Raw genomic sequence first — 18983 nt, forward strand, 5'->3', positions numbered from 1 at the left:
TGAAATCAGAGCGGAGCCAAAGACAGGATCACATCAGACCTCATGGGTGACCCGTGTGGGGACTTGCCTTCTACTCCCATTGAACTGGAGGATCACTGAGGCTGCTCTACAGATGACTGACTGATGCCCAAGCGTGTCTCAGTATGTTTGTTTGGAACCACCTGGGCATGCAAATGTACCTTTTCAACTGTCAGTTTGATGAAATCTAAATACAGATCAAGTATTTCCAATGAAAAATTAGTGTCTGAATTGTGACAGGCTCTCAGTGTAAAATGCACACTGAATTTTAAAGACAGCGTGAGAAAAACTATGTAAAATATCTCATTAGCAATTTTTATATTTATTTGCATGCTGAAATGATCATATCCTGGGGCTACTGTGCTAAAGAAAACATGAAAATTAATTTGTTTTCTTTACTTTTTTAATGTGGCTACTAGAAAATTTGTAATGATGTATGCGGCTTCCATTTTACTTCTATTGTTTTTTAAATTTCTGCTACTGTTCTAGAACAATTGCCGTAAAACTTTAGTATGCATAAGAATAACCTAGGGAGCTTCTTACAATGTGATTTACCAAATCTACCACAAGAGAGTCCCAACGGGTCTAGGGTTGGGCCTATAGACCTGCATTTTAAGCAAGCACTCCCAGGTGACGCTGAGGGGTCTGAGGGTCCCTGCTCTAGAAAAAGGGCTCACAGTCCTGATTTTGGTAGTTCAAGAAAAAGGCCTAAGGTGCCATCAGGGAGTCACAGTGGCAGTGGCCATAGCTCTTCTACATGCCAACAACGCCCTGCTATGCCATCCTTCAGCCTGGATCCCCAAGCAAGTTTCTTACCTGTCAGCTTCTGCCGTGGTCTTCAGACACTTTTTTCCTCTTGCCATTTGGACTTCCCAGAGCATGCTGTTGGAATTTTCCTTCAACCCCACTCACCACTTCTCCGCCCTTCTTATAGGACCCAATACCCCGTCTACCCCACTATACAAGTCAGTTCCTAAAGCAGAACTCTCTGAGCCCAGCCCGTCCCATTACACAAGACATCCATCCACACCCTTAGAAATGAATCATGAGTAATTATAAAACCATCAATCCTAGCATTTGTATAAAAATTTACTAATTCTGAACACCTTTCACTCATATATCAAATTTTAAAACTGCTATGACAACTATTAAAGACTAAAGCTAATTTGGTAAGAAAAAAATTCCAGTTCTCACTAGCCATTTGACTTAATTGCCATTTGACTTAATCAAACATCAACAAAGTCCCAAGAAAATGTAATGTCAGATCATTTAAATAAATTTCTTTCACATTATTTATTTTTATTACCTATTTTTTTCATTATGGAAATCTTTCATGTAACTATAGGATTTTTTTAAATTCTTATAGCATATAAGGGTAAATAAAAATCATCCAAAATCTTACCACAAAGAGATAGGAATTGTTTTCCTTTCAGGGCATTTCTTTCTAATGCTTTTTACATGGTTTTGATTTTACTCTATAATATATACTACTTTTTCACTCAACATTTTCAGTTTCAGAATACTATTATGTTTTAAGGCTCTATCATATTTTATTTATTTATTCTCCTCTTTTGGACACTTAGGTTATTTCCAATGTTTTGCTATTAAAGTAATGCACAATGAGCATCCTTTTATAAAAATCTTTAAATAGAATTATTTTCTTAGGTAGAGTCTAGAAGGTAGAATTTAAAGGTCTACAGTGAAGAATTTTTTAAATATCCTTGATACTTATTGTAAAACTGCTTATCAAAAAGACATGTCATTTATTAGTAGTATTTGCATTAATTTTATTCATTTTTCCAAATCTTTGCTAGCTTGTTAGCCCCTTCCAAAAAAACCATTTCATTGTTTTAATTTGCAAAAATACTAGTGATATTGAGATTCTTTCACATTTTTTGGCCATTTCTATTTCTTCTAGGAATTATCTGTAACTTTGTCCTACCTGCAAATTCACCAGTATTTGCTGTTTTCATCTGTATAGCTTCATACTCTATTGAATAACTTAATAAGGCAAAGACCCAACAAATACGCTTCATTTTCACATAATTCAAGCCTATTGTCTCCAGGTGATCTTTAGAATGATTTCATCAATTTCTTTTTTAAAAAAAGAATTTGTGCTTTCACTAAACCTATACATTAGAAATTCAATTATGATTTCCTTAAAATATACAGTCCTCTCATCAAGAGCATATTCTCCATTTTCTTAAGTTTTCTATCTCAGTAAAATACTAGATTTTCTTCTGCAAAATTTTAAAGACAATTCCTGAGTGATTTTATAGGTGGGGAGCCTATTGTTAGTGGAATACTTTTCAATTATTTTATTCTATATAGTTATTAATAGTACTTTGGAAAACTACTGATTTTTAAATATTTATTTTGTAACATAGGAGTAGATTACAAAATAAAATTTTTTATTCACTTCCTTGGACTTTATAGATATCAATCAAATTGTCTATAAATAATAACTATTTTGTCAGTTTCAACAGTTATACAATTCCTGCTTTGTTGCAGTGAATACAATTTCAAGAATGGTCTTTACTGCCCAATTTTATGGAATATTTTCTACAGAAGACTTTACAGAAGCTATGCCAGTATACTCCAGGCTAGTCAGATGCCTTCAGGAGAATGCATTTAGACCTGGACATCCTAGTTCAAGAGGCCTTTCTACAAATGGAAACATATTCAAAGAGAGTGACCAAGGTCCATGAACCCACATTAGCTGACAAACAGTTGAAAAAATTGGGATGTTCCTTCTGGTGAATAGAGACTCATTGGAACATGATGGAATAAGAATTTTCATTAAAACAAGGATTAGGCTTGTCACATCACCTCTCTAAAGAGAAGAACTGGAAACAAGCTACATGGAGGCCAATTTTTGGCCAAGTAAATAATTTTAATTAAAAAGTAAGTAGTATACCTTGGTAGGAAGGGGACTTTCCTACAGGGGAAATACTTAAATATAGGGTCAATAATCCATTACAGAGATGTTGTGGAACAGATTTGAATATCTGGTAGGTGGTTGGACTGGATGACCTTTAAGACTCATCTTACTCCATATTCCATATTTCCACAGCCACTTCTATAGCCTCTAGCCAGTTTGGCACACAAAAGTTTACTGAAATTCGTTTAAATACAAATAGAAGTAGTATATCAAAACAGCCACATTGTTTTTTTAGACTGACTTTTTAGTAAACACTTCATAAAATTTAAATACATATAATAATTCAGTATGCATAAAAAAGGAGTAATACTTCCTCCAATCACTCTCACCTACGGCCTTGGATCAATCAACCTGCCTATCCTATTTATTAGGATAAGCAAAAAAAACCACATCAACATACATAAAAACATAAGGAAACAAATGCGCAGGGAAAACTATCACCATGAAAAATTATCTGATCATTTTTACTCTATTGCAAAAAGACATTCATGTTTAAACATTAATTGAATTTCCAAGTGGTTATAGAGAATATGTTATCTAAGATTCATACTTTTCATTCCCAACAAAGAAACCTCTTCAGGAAATAGGTAATGAAAGCTGTTAACTATTGCGTGTTCTTCTCATTCAAGATTAATGTTTAACCTGTATCTTCTTACATTCCCAAAATAGCTCTGGGCAGTATTTGCCCAAGCAAACACTCTGAAACCAAATAACGGCAAAAATGCTTATAAGATAGAAACCTACTGAGAAGTAATTATCTGGTCCTTGAAGTTATCTTAAGGGATTTAGGTATAATTATCAACATCTCATTTAAATAATCTCACTGCAATTCATATGACTTCCTCTGCTAGTTAACCTTAATCAAGAGGTGTCAAAATCAATAATTTACCCAAAAAGTACAGAACTATGATATATTTTACAGAGACGACAAGAAATAATTCTTATGTGCCAGTTTTGATGTGCTCGTGCCAGTTGGTGATTCTATGAGACGTCTGATCCCAGAAATAGCAACAGAGAAAAAACTTGAGTGGCTGGTAGGATGGTGAGTTCATGACAGAAGCAAGAAACTCTGTTCCTCACTGGAAATTTCTGGAGTGTCCTCTGCAGACACAAAGCAATATTCTAGAACTGTGGATTGATATGAAATGAAAGATACAAAGAAAAGCTCTGTTCTGAAAAACAAAACCCAGAATGAATAAGTCATGGAGATCCTTTACCTCCCTAGACAGCCTAACTCCCCAGATGCTGAAAGATGGCATAGAGAAGAGTGACACCTATTGTTCAGGAAGGTTTATGGGCGGGATCAACTTGCTCCACTGAGTAGATTGTGCATTTGGTTCATGAGCAAATGTTGATCTGTCTCCCTAAAGGAACAAACCAGAGCGACCTGAAAAGAGGCAATGGAAGCAAATGTCCAGCTCGTGAGAGTTATCCAGGAAATGCGGGCAGAGATCAATAAGCTGGAGAAAGAGAATCAAGCCCTCCGGATGAAACTGACTTCAAGTAGTCAGAGAACCCCAGGCTCAGGGGGAAAATCAGGAGATGAGAAGGAGGAGGAAGTCACAGACCTCAGTAAACTTGCAGAAGTGCCTGGACAATCTCCAGCAGCCCTTCATGGTGGTGTTTCCACTGGTACGGCCCCAGCTGTGAGGGAACACCAAGGTACCGTATGTCCATAGCTCTTTTGGGCTGTGCCCACCTTTGCAAATATCTCCTAAATAGTAGGTTTATTGTGCCTCTCACATAACTGCGTAATTTGGTATTACAGTTGTGAGTTCCATCCTTTTTCTCCTGGTAGATTAGCTTCGAATCCCTAGGGAAAAAATTTCTTTAGCATCTTCAAGCAACATATTTTAACAACATTGAAACTATCTCCAGATAGTCCTGGAAAGATAAGGATGACAGATTTGTGGAAATCAGTCATATTAAAAGGAATGCTTTTCTTCCTTTCTTGACTTCAAGCATTTAAATGCTACATAATGGAACACCAAATGGGTACGTGTCAAATGGCGTGCTCACTTATTAACCTAGAACAGTATTGCATAATAGTTAAGTATACGGATATTAGAATCAGACAAATACGGTTGCCAGTGATCTGACACCAGTTAGCCAGTTGATTTAGAGCTAGCTCTGAGAAATCTTTAACCCTCATTTTGTTCATTTGGAAGTGTTATAGTACCTATCTTACATGGTTGTGAGGATTGACTTTAATGATAAACTAAGTGCTTAGTATAGCACCTGGCAAACACACAACAAATGGTAGGTATTATTTCTTATCCGTATTTTACAAAATTTTTACTGTCCTTTATGAACATATGTTGCACATAATTCAACTTACTATACAGGTTGAAGACTTCAAGAATAAAAGGCAATGATATATTCTAAAAGAATCAAATCTCTCACCCTTTATGGGAAAGAATTTTGACTGTGAGGATTATACATTAAGTCAGAAATCAGGGGAGTGAAAAAATACATTCTTCATTTAAATGAGTGCTTGCCTACATACAGTATTTTCAAATAAAATTGATATACATAATTAAATACTCAAAGCGCTTAATATCCTGTCAAAAGATTCAGGCAATGCCATTTAGAGGTGCTGAACAGCTTGGCAATTGGACATGTTCTGTTGCCAGCTGGTTTTGTTCTGTTAAAGAGGTCTCTTTCTAGTATGGGTCCCTGTATTTCAAAGCTGGGTACAGATTCCAATCACAGTCTTTTCCCTTGTTGTCAAGAACAACTCTGCATCTGAGCTATTCTGTCTGGTGGTTATTTAGTAAAACTGAAAGAGTAACCTATAAGGAAGTTAGACCTTCTCCTGGTGAAAAAAAAAAAACAGATATGGACATGTGTAGTATATCCTTCCCCAGGCTTCCTCCACCTCTGAATTCTTGACATTTGGACTGAATAACTCTGTATTATAGCAGTTTGTCTCGGACACTGAAGGATGTTCAGCAGTTTTTCCTGGCTTCTAAACACTAGTAGTACCTGCCTCTCCCCCTTCAGTTATGACCATCAAAAATGTCTTCAGACATTCCAAATGTCACCCGGAAGACAACATTTCTCCCAATTGAAAACAACTGCCTTACTCCAAAGGTAAACAACTCCTTCAAATCTATTTTTCATGATGCTTATCCTAATGCAAAAGTAATTTGGGCCTCAGTATACCTAGTGCTATTCTAAAACAAGCATTAAACTGGTTAAAGAACAAAGAGTATTACCCTTTAAACCCTGAATTCAGGGACTGAATGCCATCAAATTTAAAGGAGGTTTGAATATTATTAAGAGCTAAATACACAACTGATAATATACATTTTCAGCCACTGAATGGTGACCTCCAATAAGAATATAAGCATTAAGCTGGAAAAGGACTAGTGAAAACCATTTGGTGACATTTGGGGAACTCTTGCCAGTTGCACCAACAAAACAAAGAAGGAAATATGATTTAAATTTGTGCTTAGAAGCCCGGTTGAGTTAAGTTAAGTGATATTTATGTGTGTCTTACATGTGATGTTCTATTATGAAAGTGATATAAGTAGAAGGAACATTGGCCTGAGCATGAAGAAACCTGGGTTGTAGTACCAGTTTTGTAATAGTTGGTCAGTGCTGGGTAGCTCACATAAAATTCCTGATCTTAGCATTATCAAGTAAAAATGAATGGGTTAGATGCCTTCCAAGGCCTATTCCAGCTATAAAATTCTATGACTCTATGAATGTGACATGTTTTATGATCACTCTCCTCATTTGTAAAATGGAGAAAGTGACAGCATCTATCTCATAGGGCTGCTGAGACGATTAAATGAGGTAGCACAAGTAAGACTCAGCATGAGTTACTCGGTAGCAGTTGTCGTCATATCATTGGATAGGTCGGAAAAATACTATTTGACTTACGTTTAAGTTTTTATTAGCAGTCAGTAAGATATTGCTGATATCAATCAAAATTCCTACCTGCAGCTGAATGCTAGAAATGTGCCGCTAGGGCGGAGATTCAGAGCTCATCCCCTTTTCTTACTGTTGAGGCTACAAGACCCAGAGAGATCAAGCAGCTTGTCTGATCCTCTTGAAAACAAAATCATATAAACCCATTCTTTGCGAAGGAACGATATGAAATCCGAAGTGTGTCTCACTTTAAGAAGGAACAATTAAGGTGGGCCTGGAAGTGATCACTTGAGACTAAATTCTCCTGGAAATATATGTAAGAGTGTGCCAGCCTTTGGTAGGTATGAAGTCCAACCCATCCATTACAGGGATGTTGCCCTCACCCCTCCTGCCCTTTGCAATCTCACCTAGGCTCTTTTAGGGAAGAGATAATCTGCTACAAAGAAGACGCAAGAAGCAATTCTTTACAGGGAAACTCCAGCATTCCCTTCAATCTGCTCATACCCTTTGCTGGCAAATAAAGTGCATTTGAAAGCAATCTTCGAATTGGTGCTAATGACCCTGTGATGCTCTGTGGAATATTCTTTCCCTTTTATTGATAAGAAACTAAAGGATACAGATTATTTGTGATCCAGGGACATAAACCAAAAGCCTATATGCTGATCTGTCAAGCTGGAGTAAAGGTCCCAAACAATAAACTTTGCTATTATAAATATAATTTCCTCTGTTGTACTTTCCTACCATTTGGTGTAGAGATATTGTTTTATAATCCACTTAAACAGAAACTTTTATGTTTGTCAATAGTCATAAACCTGTTTTTAGATAATTATAAAAGTGATATATCATGGCCAAAGGAAGGGTTCAAAGATAATTTATGAATAGTATTTGCAGTTAATTACTTCAGATAGATTTGAACTTAAACTCCCCCACAAACTCTTGCTTAAAATATGACCTTCTGGGCTTCCCTGGTGGCGCAGTGGTTGAGAGTCCGCCTGCCGATGCAGGGGACACGGGTTCGTGCCCCAGTCCGGGAAGATCCCACATGCCGCGGAGCGGCTGGGCCCGTGAGCCATGGCCGCTGAGCCTGCGCGTCCGGAGCCTGTGCTCCGCAGCAGGAGAGGCCACAACAGTGAGAGGCCCGCGTACCGCAAAAAAAAAAAAAAAAAAAAAATGACCTTCTGCTCTTCCAACCTATGAAAAGCCAGGGCAGCCTCCACTTTTTGTAATGGCTATATAATTTGCTGTCTGTGTTCTGCAGACACCGGCCACAAACTTAAAAAGAGAAAATTGTGCTTCCAGCCCTCTGAAAACCTAAACACGATGCTGCACTTTCTTATACTTTCATGCTCGTTAATGACAAAGCTATGATGAGAAAGAATAAAGATTCAACAAACATTCACTAAGTGCTCCAGAAAATGGAAACTAACCCTTGAGGTCAGTGTCATTAACCCCAGGGGTAATAGCCAGATGTCTAAGTAGAGGTTGAATGACAGCCCCCAGGTCAGTTAGCACAGTGTTAGAAGTGAGACGCAGACAAATCAAGACTCCCTAAAAGAAAGCTCTTTTATTCAAGGTGCTTTCATTACAAGGAAAGGAGATAGGATTTACCTCAAGGAAAGAGTTTATTAGCAGACCCTTATGGACAGAAGTTGGGTTGGAAGCCCTCAGAAACTAAAGCCATAAATCTCTCAATCTCTTTCAGGAGAACTCCTGTTTCCCACAGAAGGCATCTTTACTACTACTTCTTTTTTTTTTTTTTTTTTAATTTTTTGGCCGTGCCTTGTGGCATGCAGGACCTTAATTCCCCGACCAGGGATGGAACCCATGCCCCCTGCCCCCCATAGAGTCTTAACCACTGGACCACCAGGGAAGTCCCAAGGCATCTTTACTTCTTTCCATGTGTCTGCCTTGCTTTCATCTCTCATTCGACAGGCATCCTCATAACAACTGTCCTAACTAAAGCCAACACACATATTTCAGGACAGTTGGGAGCAGCCAGTTCAATTATTTGTGGCTATTCAAGTGATGAGGGGCTGTGGATAAGCACCTTCTTCTAGAATGAGGAGAACTTCCAGAACTGCATGTCTAGAAATTCATGTTCTTTGCATTTTAAAATCGTGGTTTTTTATCTCTATATGTCCGGCTCTCTGTTCATATCCTATGTGAGAGGAAGGTCTTCCCTGACCACACTACTTAAATAGCCTCCAGACCCCCTTCCTCATCTGCCTCCATCCCCTAGCCCTCATCAGCTTGATTTGTCTTCCTAGAACCTACCACTATCTGAATTTTATCATATATTGTTTGCTTATCATCTGTCAGCCACACGAGAATTTTACGCAGGCAAGAATTCTGTGTTGTTCACTCCCACACCCCATCTCTTAAAAAAACACCTAGCTCATGGCTGGCACTCAATAATTTGCGAAATAAATCAATGAATGAATGTCTTTTATGCAAAAAAATAATAATCTAAAAACAACAGCTTTTGTTAGTTAGTTTCAATGAAGTATTTACTACCAACACAATCTTGCATTTGTGGATGTCATTAAAAGTAGAATTTTTAAACTTGAATTTTGTGTCTCCTGTATAGGCAATGTCATGATTGTTAGACGCTATTCCATTTCCTCACCAACTCATTTGTTAGCTGCAAATGATCCTTGGAAAGCTGGGAAAAAACATCCAAATTGTGGAATTCTAGAAGCTCAAAGCACAGTCAAATCACTGGCATGTTCTTCAATTAAGAAGCAAGACAACGAAGAAAAGATGTTTGCCCCAGATTCTTTTACCAGCGATGGTTCCAGCCAAAGCGCCTTTCCCAAGCATGGTTTTGGTTGCAGGTAATGTACAATCTGCCTCAAGATAGTTTATAGTTGAATGCTGTGATGGCTACTGAGACGTTCTCCTGGATAAGCCAGGTCTTATCTAGTGGAAGTAATAAAACCAAGTAGGCTATTATGCCAAGATAACTTCCATCGTACTTATGTCTGTTTTGAGAACCAAAACAAAGAAATTTATGTGAGATCAAATGGTACCCTCTAATAGATGCCTCTAATAAGTGGAGAACCATCAGTCTTCACTTACTAATCAAGCATTAATTATCATACTCTGAGCTGGTCGCTGGGGATCCAAGATCCTGCAAAAGCTAAATGTTATGTTCAAAGCTTTCGCTTAGTGACAAAGACGCACAAGTAAACTGAACACTGCAATAAAGAGCATCTCAGGGAGAAGGCACAGTTACATTAGGAGCTGAATAGAGAATTCCTCTCTGAGAAGGAACTATTCTTGTGGAGGAAGGCGCCTTCATGGGCTTATGTGAGTATAAAACAGGACTCTTTAGGCATAAGCCAAACAGGCCAAGAGACAAAGAGGAAACTGACCTGTTCTGCAAAACACATGAATTGGTATTTAAGGAGTTATGAGCAGGCTGCAAATGGGAGGGACTGAGGAAATATTTGAAAAGTAGTCTGGGAATCTTTAAGAGGAAAGTTGGCCAGTGGCCCTTGTAGTGGGTAAAGCCAAGGGCTCTTTCAGAACAAGATTGTCACTGTCAAGCACTACTGTGTTAGAGCATCACTTCCCCTACTCCACAATCTGCATTTCTACCTCCCAATTCCCAGTTACACCCTATCAAAAGTATATACACATCTTGTTTATGTTTTCCTTTGCTGTGGAAAAGCTTTTAAGTTATGCACCCAACATAGGAGCACATCAATACATAAGGCAAATGCTAACAGACATAAAGGGAAAATTGACAGTAACACAATCATAGTAGGGGATTTTAACGCCCCGCTTTCACCAATGGACAGATCATCAAAAATGAAAATAAACAAGGAAATACAACCTTTAAATGATACATTAAACAAGATGGACTTAATTGATATTTATAGGACATTCCATCCAAAAACAACAGAACAGTTTCTTTTAAAGTGCTCATGGAACATTCTACAGAATAGATCATATCTTGGGTCAAAAATCAAGCCTTGGTAAATTTAACAAAACTGAAATCATATCACGTATCTTTACTGACCACAATGCTATGAGACTAGGTATCAATTACAGGAAAAAATCTGTAAAAATTACAAACACATGGAGGCTAAACAATACACTGCTTAATAACCAAGAGATCACTGAAGAAATCAAAGAGGAAATAAAAAATACCTAGAAACAAATGACAATGAAAATACGACAACCCAAAACCTATGGGATGCAGCAAAAGCAGTTCTAAGATGGAAGTTTATAGCAATACAATCCTACCTCAAGAAACAAGAAACATCTCAAATAAACAACCTAACCTTACACCTACAGCAATTAGAGAAAGAAGAACAAAAAAACCACAAAGTTAGAAGAAGGAAAGAAATCATAAAGATCAGAGAAGAAATAAATGAAAAACAAATGAATGAAACAATAGCAAAGATCAATAAAACAAAAAGCTGATTCTTTGAGAAGATAAACAAAATTGTAAACCATTAGCCAGACTCATCAAGAAAAAAAGGGAGAAGACTCAAATCAATAGAATTAGAAATGAAAAAGGAGAAGTAACAACTGACACTGCAGAAATACAAAGGATCATGAGAGATTACTACAAGCACCTCTATGCCAATAAAATGGACAACCTGGAAGAAATGGACAAATTCTTAGAAAGACACAACCTTCCAGGAAGAAATAGAAAATATAAACAGACCAATCACAAGCAATGAAATTGAAACTGTGATTAAAAATCTTCCAACAGGGGGCTTCCCTGGTGGTGCAGTGGTTGAGAGTCCGCCTGCCGATGCAGGGGACACGGGTTCGTGCCCCGATCCGGGAAGATCCCACATGCCGCGGAGCGGCTGGGTCCGTGAGCCATGGCCGCTGAGCCTGCGCGTCCCGAGCCTGTGCTCCGCAACGGAAGAGGCCGCAGCAGTGAGAGGCCCGCATACCGCAAAAAAAAAAAAAAAAAAAAAAAAAAATCTTCCAACAAACAAAAGCCCAGGACCAGATGGCTTCAAAGGCGAATTCTATCAAATATTTAGAGAAGAGCTAACACCTATCCTTCTCAAACTCTTCCAAAATATAGCAGAGGGAGGAACACTCGCAAACTCATTCTACGAGGCCACCATCACCTTGATACCAAAACCAGACAAGGATGTCACAAAGAAAGAAAACTACAGGCCAATATCACTGATGAACATAGATGCAAAAATCCTCAACAAAATACTAGCAAACAGAATCCAACAGCACATTAAAAGGATCATACACCAGGATCAAGTGCGGTTTATTTCAGGAATGCAAGGATTCTTCAATATATGCAAATCAATCAATGTGATAAACATATTAACAAATTGAAGGAGAAAAACCATACGATCATCTCAATAGATGCAGAAAAAGCTTTCAAAAAAATTCAACACCCATTTATGATTAAAAACCCTCCAGAAAGTAGGCATAGAGGGAACTTACCTCAACATAATAGAGACCATATATGACAAACCACAGTCAACATCATTCTCAATGGTGAAAAACTGAAAGCATTTCCACTAAGATCAGGAACAAGACAAGGTTGCCCACTCTCACCACTCTTATTCAACATAGTTTGGAAAGTTTTAGCCACAACCATCAGAGAAGAAAAAGAAATAAAAGGAATCCAAATCGGAAAAGAAGAAGTAAAGCTGTCACTGTTTGCAGATGACAGGATACTATACATAGAGAATCCTAAAGATGCTACCAGAAAACTACCAGAGCTAATCAATGAATTTGGTAAAGTAGTAGGATACAAAATTAATGCACAGAAATCTCTTGCATTCCTATACACTAATGGTGAAAAATCTGAAAGAGAAATTAAGGAAACACCCCCAGTTACCATTGCAACAAAAAGAATGAAATACCTAGGAATAAAACTACTTAAGGAGACAAAAGACCTGTACTAGAAAACTTTAAGACACTGATGAAAGAAATTAAAGATGATACAAACAGATGGAGAGATATACCATGTTCTTGGATTGGAAGAATCAACATTGTGAAAATGACTATAGTACATAAAACAATCTACAGATTCAATGCAATTCCTATCAAACTACCAATGGCATTTTTCACAGAACTAGAACAAAAAGTTCCACAATTTATATGGAAACACAAAAGACCCCAAATAGTCAACGCAATCTTGAGAAAGAAAAACGGAGCTAGAGGAATCAGGCTCCTGGACTTCAGACTATACTACAAAGCTACAGTAATCAAGACAGTATGGTACTGGCACAAAAACAGAAATATAGATCAATGGAACAGGATAGAAAGCCCAGAGATAAACCCACGCACATATGGTCACCTTATTTTTGATAAAGGAGGCAAGAATACACAATGGAGAAAAGACAGCCTCTTCAATAAGTGGTACTGGGAAAACTGGACAGCTACATGTCAAAGAATGAAATTAGAACACTCCCTAACACCATACACAAAAATAAATTCAAAATAGATTAAAGACCTAAATGTAAGGTCAGAAACTATAAAACTTTAGAGGAAAACATAGGCAGAACACTCCATGATATAAATCACAGCAATATCCTTTTTGACCCACCTCCTAGAGAAATGGAAATAAAAACAAAAATAAACAAATGGGACCTAAGGAAACTTAAAAGCTTCTGCACAGCAAAGGAAACCATAAACAAGACGAAAAGACAACCCTTAGAATAAGAGAAAATATTTACAAATGAAGCAACTGACAAAGGATTAATCTCCAAAATTTACAAGTGGTTCTTGCAGCTCAATATCAAAAAAACAAACAACCTAATCCAAAAATGCGCAGAAGACCTAAATAGACATTTCTCCAAAGAAGATATACAGATTGCCAACAAACACATGAAAGGATGCTCAACATCACTAATCATTAGAGAAATGGAAATCAAAACTACAATGAGGTATCACTTCACACCAATCAGAATGGCCACCACCAAAAAAATCTATGAACAATAAATGCTGGAGAGGGTGTGGAGAAAAGGGAACCCTCTTGCACTGTTGGTGGGAATATAAATTGATACAGCTGCTATGGAGAACAGTATGGAGGTTCCTTATAAAACTAAAACTATAACTATCATACGACCCAGCAATCTCATTACTGGGCATATACCCTGAGAAAACCATAATTCAAAAAGAGTCATGTACCACAGTGTTCATTGCAGCTTTATTTACAATAGCCAGGGCATGGAAGCAAGCTAAGTGTCCATTGACAGATGAATGGATAAAGAAGATGTGGCACATATATACAATGGAATATTACTCAGCCATAAAAAGAAATGAAATTGAGTTAATTGTAGTGAGGTGGAAGGACCTAGAGTCTGTCATACAGAGTGAAGTAAGTCAGAAAGAGAAAAACAAATACCATATGCTAACACATATATATGGAATCTAAAAAAAAAAAAAAAGGTCTGAACAACATAGGGGCAAGAATGGAGTAAAGACTCAGATGTAGCAAATAGACTTGAGCACACGGAGAAGGGGAAGGATAAGCTGGGACGAAGTGAAACAGTGGAATGGACATATATACACTACCAAATGTAAAATAGATAGCTAGAGTTGCTTTGCTGTGCACCTGAAACTATCACAACATTGTTAATTGGCTATACTCCAATATAAAGTTTTTTTTTAAAAAAAGAAATATAGCTAGTGGGAAGCAGCTGCATAGCACAGGGAGATCAGTTCGGTGCTTTGTGTCCACCTAGAGTTGTGGGATAAGGAGGGTGGGAGGGAGACACAAGAGGGAGGAGATATGGGGATATATGTATATGTATAGCTGATTCACTTTGTTATATAGTGGAAACTAACACACCATTGTAAAGCAATTATACACCCATAAAGATGTTAAAAAAAAAAAGTGTATACACATTTGTCTCCTCTGAGGAGAAGGAGGAAAATCAAGAAATAGGGACCTGGTTTCACGATTAACTTATCTGGGGAAGAGAAAATGGAACAAATATATTTGTTGAGAGAATGAGTTATCTAATTCATCAGTGGCAGGAAATCAAATCAAAGGGTAACCATAATTAATAGGCCTGCAAGAATTCTCATAAATATTGGAGAGAACACTGGACTTCCCACTGGATGTGGGATACAAAGGTTGAGCCAGTTTTATTTGAATTTTACAAGGCAGCATGAAAACTGTGTTTCATTTGTAGAAAGTTCTATTATAGGAGCAGAGAGAGGAACCTGGGTCAGGAAGGACAGGCAAAGAAAAATGGAGAGGTCATCCCAGTAGAGCAAAAAAGACAAGAAGAGAGAAGAAATCATGACTACAGAGAAAACTAAAAGTAGGGAAATCAGTGAGGATGGAGAAGTTAGCAGGATCCATCATAAAAGTCCTTCTATGGAATGCTAGGAATATGTGCTTTACCATTAATTATTGGAAAGCTACTAAAATATGTCTTTATGAAAATTTTCAAAATACATAAACATTCAGAACCTAATATTACAAATATCAATATATTCATCTGCAAGAGTTTTATCATATTTTATCCAGATATTTTTATATATAAAAGAAAAAATGTTACTAATAAAGAGAAAAGCCCTATATCTCTCTTCCCCTGGACTCCTGAGGGGCAAGTGTTAACCATGAGGTTTTTTTCTATCCTTTCAGTGTTTTTTATGCTTTCATTACCCACATCCATTCATTCAGCAAATACATCTTAAGGGTGTACTACTACGTGCTGGATTCTAGGCACTGAAGATACAGCAGGAAAAAAATTGTCAAAAATCTCTGCCAATGTGGAGCTTTTTCCTTTGTAACATAATGATCAATAAACATGAAAATACAGGAAGTATATATTATGTTAGATGGTGAGAAAAGTAAACCAATCAAAGGAAAAATGAAGGGTTTGAAGAGCAAGCATTGTTGAAATTTTTTATATCGTAGCCAGAAGATACCTCACTATTTGAATAAAGAAGGGAGAGAGAGAGTTCTGGGGATACGAGCAGGGGATTGGAGTGGGTAGGCGGGGGCACTCTCCAGGCATTGAGAACAGCAAATGCCAGAGGCCTGGGTGGGCCCACGACTGGTGTTTGAAGAAGGGCAAGGTGGCTGGCACTGAGTGCAGTGAAGGGAAGAAGCGAGACAGAGAGAGAAGGCAGAGAGCTAAGGGTGGTCTTTCACTCCTTTCCAATGATTCTGGATTTTTTCTAAGTGAATTGGGATGCATAATATACTCTTTTCATTCATATATATATATATATATATATATATATATATATATATGGAGAGACAGAGAGAGAGAGAGCTCAGTTTTGAAAAGACTATAGAAAAACAATATAGAAAGCAAGGGGACCATGTTTAAGGTTAAAAAAATAATTTAGACAAGAAATGATTATTTCTTGGCCAACGGCAATAACTGGATGTGGTTTCTAAACATTTGAAGGTGGAGCCAACAAGATCTGTTGACAGAGCAGATGTGGGATATGGAAACAAGAAGTGTATATCCAACCACTGTGTTCCAATGGCCATGTGTTTTCAAAGAGGGAGGAGGGAAGAAAGGCAGAGATGTACCCTTTGTCTAAATAAAATTATGTATATATAATATACAGTTACATAAAAGCACTAAATGTTCATTATTTTTTAAATTGCTAATTATAAAATATTAATGTGATGTAAAAAGTATAAAAAGGAAAATCTTCCCTAATCCCATTACCTGAAAAACCACCATTGAGATTTTAATGGATATCTTTCCAGGTCTGTGTTTACATAGTTCATAATTGTAGAGTGCCTGTATTATAATGCTTTAGTTTTTGCACTTAAACCATTACAGGCTTACAGACCTACAATGCTAAACTGGGAAATATAGCGGTATTAATTTTCCCATTTCAATTTATATTATTTTCTATGGTAGTTTGGGGACCTAGCCAATGTTTATAATGTATTATTTTTCTGAAGCAAAATGTTTTCCAACTTCCAAGCTGCCAATGAATAAATTATTAGAACACAATCCATTTCTAATTTGGAATCTACTTTAATTTGAAAGATTGAGCCAATTGTAGAATTGTGTTAAAGCAAGAAAGTCAGTAATGGCTTAAAATCAACAGCTGGGTTGGCATAAAACCCAGTAGATACAGAGAACTGCTGAAAAGGAATTAAGCTTTTTTTTTTGTAGTACTTTTTTATTTTGTCTTTTACTTTCTCAGGGATTAACTAGTAAAGTAACAACTCATTACATTATTCCTCTAATTTTGGAGTAAATTCATTTCCTTTCTAATAGCTTTCAAAGACTCTTACAAAGATTTATCAAGAACCAATGTGTTTGAATTAGCTTTCAAATCAGTGAGACATTGTACCTAATTTGCTCATGAACTTTTCTATTATTGTACCAAGAAAGTATTTTATGGAATAATGCCAATGTCAATATTTCTAAGAACCAATGATCTCCAGAAACTAGAGACTGGATTTTAATTTTTTCCCTAATTTTGACATAGAAACCCAATCTTTTCCTCCTGCATTCAAGAAAAAAAAAAAAAACAAAAAACCTCAGGCTGTTGAAAAGATTAGGGAAAAGGGTCCATATGGACAACTAAACTTAGAAATGATATTTTACTGATAGGATAAAACAGACACATTAAAATAAATACATTGTCTTCTTTTCCTAAGCAAAGTGGTTAAGAAGACAGCCTCTGGAATCAGATGGCTAAAGTCCCAACTCCATCGTTTGCAAACAGCATGGTCTTGGAAAAGTTATTAGTCTGAGCTGTGCTGTAGTCTATTCTTTTGTAAAAAGAGAATCATAATAGCAGTTACCTCATAGTTTTTGTGAAGAATAAATGGGATAGTCAAGTGAATGCTTGCTAAGTGGCAGAGCAGTTATTATTTTATTGATCCCATATAGAACTACTGGCCTTCCTCCCAAGGGAGGGAGCAGATGTGTTCCCCTAGATACAGGCCACTGAATGCCATTCAGTGAAATTATGGTCTTATCTAATTAAAGAGAGAGAGAGATCAAAACTAGAGAAAAGGCAATAATTTTAAACACTGTTCTTTAGACTTATTCCTGGGAGAACTTTATCCTGGTTTATGTCAAAATTATATATAACACTGTTCAAGAGGAAAGGAGAAGTGGGCAAAATGAAAAGATTTAATCCCTCAGGTAACACTGGGTCATTGCTGTCACTTCTCTCTCCCCTTATTGCTCAGGTGTGATGGATATTCCATTAATGCAAACTCCAAATTGATTGGGATTATAAACTAATTCCCTCAAATTTCTTCTTCATTTCAACTGAAGAGTTTTGATGTGCAGGACCGTTTGCCTGAGAGAACATGATATTCTCCAACTTTAAACGCCAAGCTAATAATCCTCAGACGTACAGACCCTGCCTCAAAATTTTTAAATTTTAGTTTTATCAGCGCTATTCACTGGGTTTAATCAAAAGGCCAATTCCAATCTTTTTTCATGCATTATTATTGAACAACTAAACAAAAAAAATTATTATATATTTAAGGTGAACCTTTAACACTTTAAGCAATATTTGGTGACTTGCAAAAATAGTAAATGTTTTGTAGAAATAGTAAGTGTTTTTGCATAAAGGCCCACTAAAACGTTTTATTTCTCTTTCCCTATTCTGCGTTCTTTAGGGACAAGATAAAGACAGTCAGTTTCCTGTTACCCATGAACATGTCTTCATATTCCAAAAACTCAAGTTCTTTGAAATGCTCATCAAATCAGACCACAAACCAGCTAAGTACCATTACAGAGTAGGATACGTAAGGTGGTGAAATTTAAGAAACAGTTGATTTCCAACATGTGGGAACACCAAGGCCTGGCGGGGTCAATGTCTTCCCCTGCAAAGACCTCTGGCAAGATGCTCAGTGAGATATACAAATATTTGGCGTTGGGTCAATAGAGTTGTCAGTGGACTTGGCCAAGAAATGGAAGCCATTACTTTATGTTGTTGTTGATGGGTGCACAGTGTCTGTGGAAGTCTCTCTATGCAGCATGTGAGCAATTAAACGTAATTAAATTAAGTTGCATGCTAAGTGTTTTGTATCTGTGCTATGCTATCAGGAAATGCTGCTGTTCCCATTATGTGTCATTCTCCAGTTGAAACTATAACAAATCTAGGAAAAAAAGTTCTATTTCTGATTATAACATAGAAGCCACAGTGATTATCCTTATAGTTAATTTGTGTGTTGATATTTCACTGACACAAGCTC

At 37.0% G+C, this 18983-nt stretch overlaps 1 protein-coding gene across 1 annotated transcript; it reads left to right on the forward strand.

Moving 5' to 3' along the window:
• Nucleotides 1-4351: 4351 nt before the first annotated feature.
• CCDC195 (coiled-coil domain containing 195) lies at nt 4352-18660 on the forward strand. The gene is made up of 3 exons (XM_060015501.1): nt 4352-4621; nt 9423-9669; nt 18405-18660. Exons 1-3 carry the CDS (start codon nt 4360-4362, stop codon nt 18526-18528), a joined length of 633 nt encoding a protein of 210 aa, XP_059871484.1. The 5' UTR covers nt 4352-4359; the 3' UTR covers nt 18529-18660.
• Nucleotides 18661-18983: the final 323 nt, after the last annotated feature.

This window comes from Delphinus delphis, chromosome 7 (assembly GCF_949987515.2).
Source record: "Delphinus delphis chromosome 7, mDelDel1.2, whole genome shotgun sequence".
NCBI classification, from domain to species: Eukaryota; Metazoa; Chordata; class Mammalia; order Artiodactyla; family Delphinidae; genus Delphinus; species Delphinus delphis.

Excerpts from the sequence above, each read along its gene's own strand:
- CCDC195 (XM_060015501.1), top strand. The coding sequence starts at position 4,360 with ATGGAAGCAAATGTCCAGCTCGTGAGAGTTATCCAGGAAATGCGGGCA. Across the intron at positions 4,622-9,422 it reads AGCTGTGAGGGAACACCAAG|GCAATGTCATGATTGTTAGA; the intron begins GTACCGTATGTC and ends TCTCCTGTATAG. Across the intron at positions 9,670-18,404 it reads AAGCATGGTTTTGGTTGCAG|GGACAAGATAAAGACAGTCA; the intron begins GTAATGTACAAT and ends TGCGTTCTTTAG.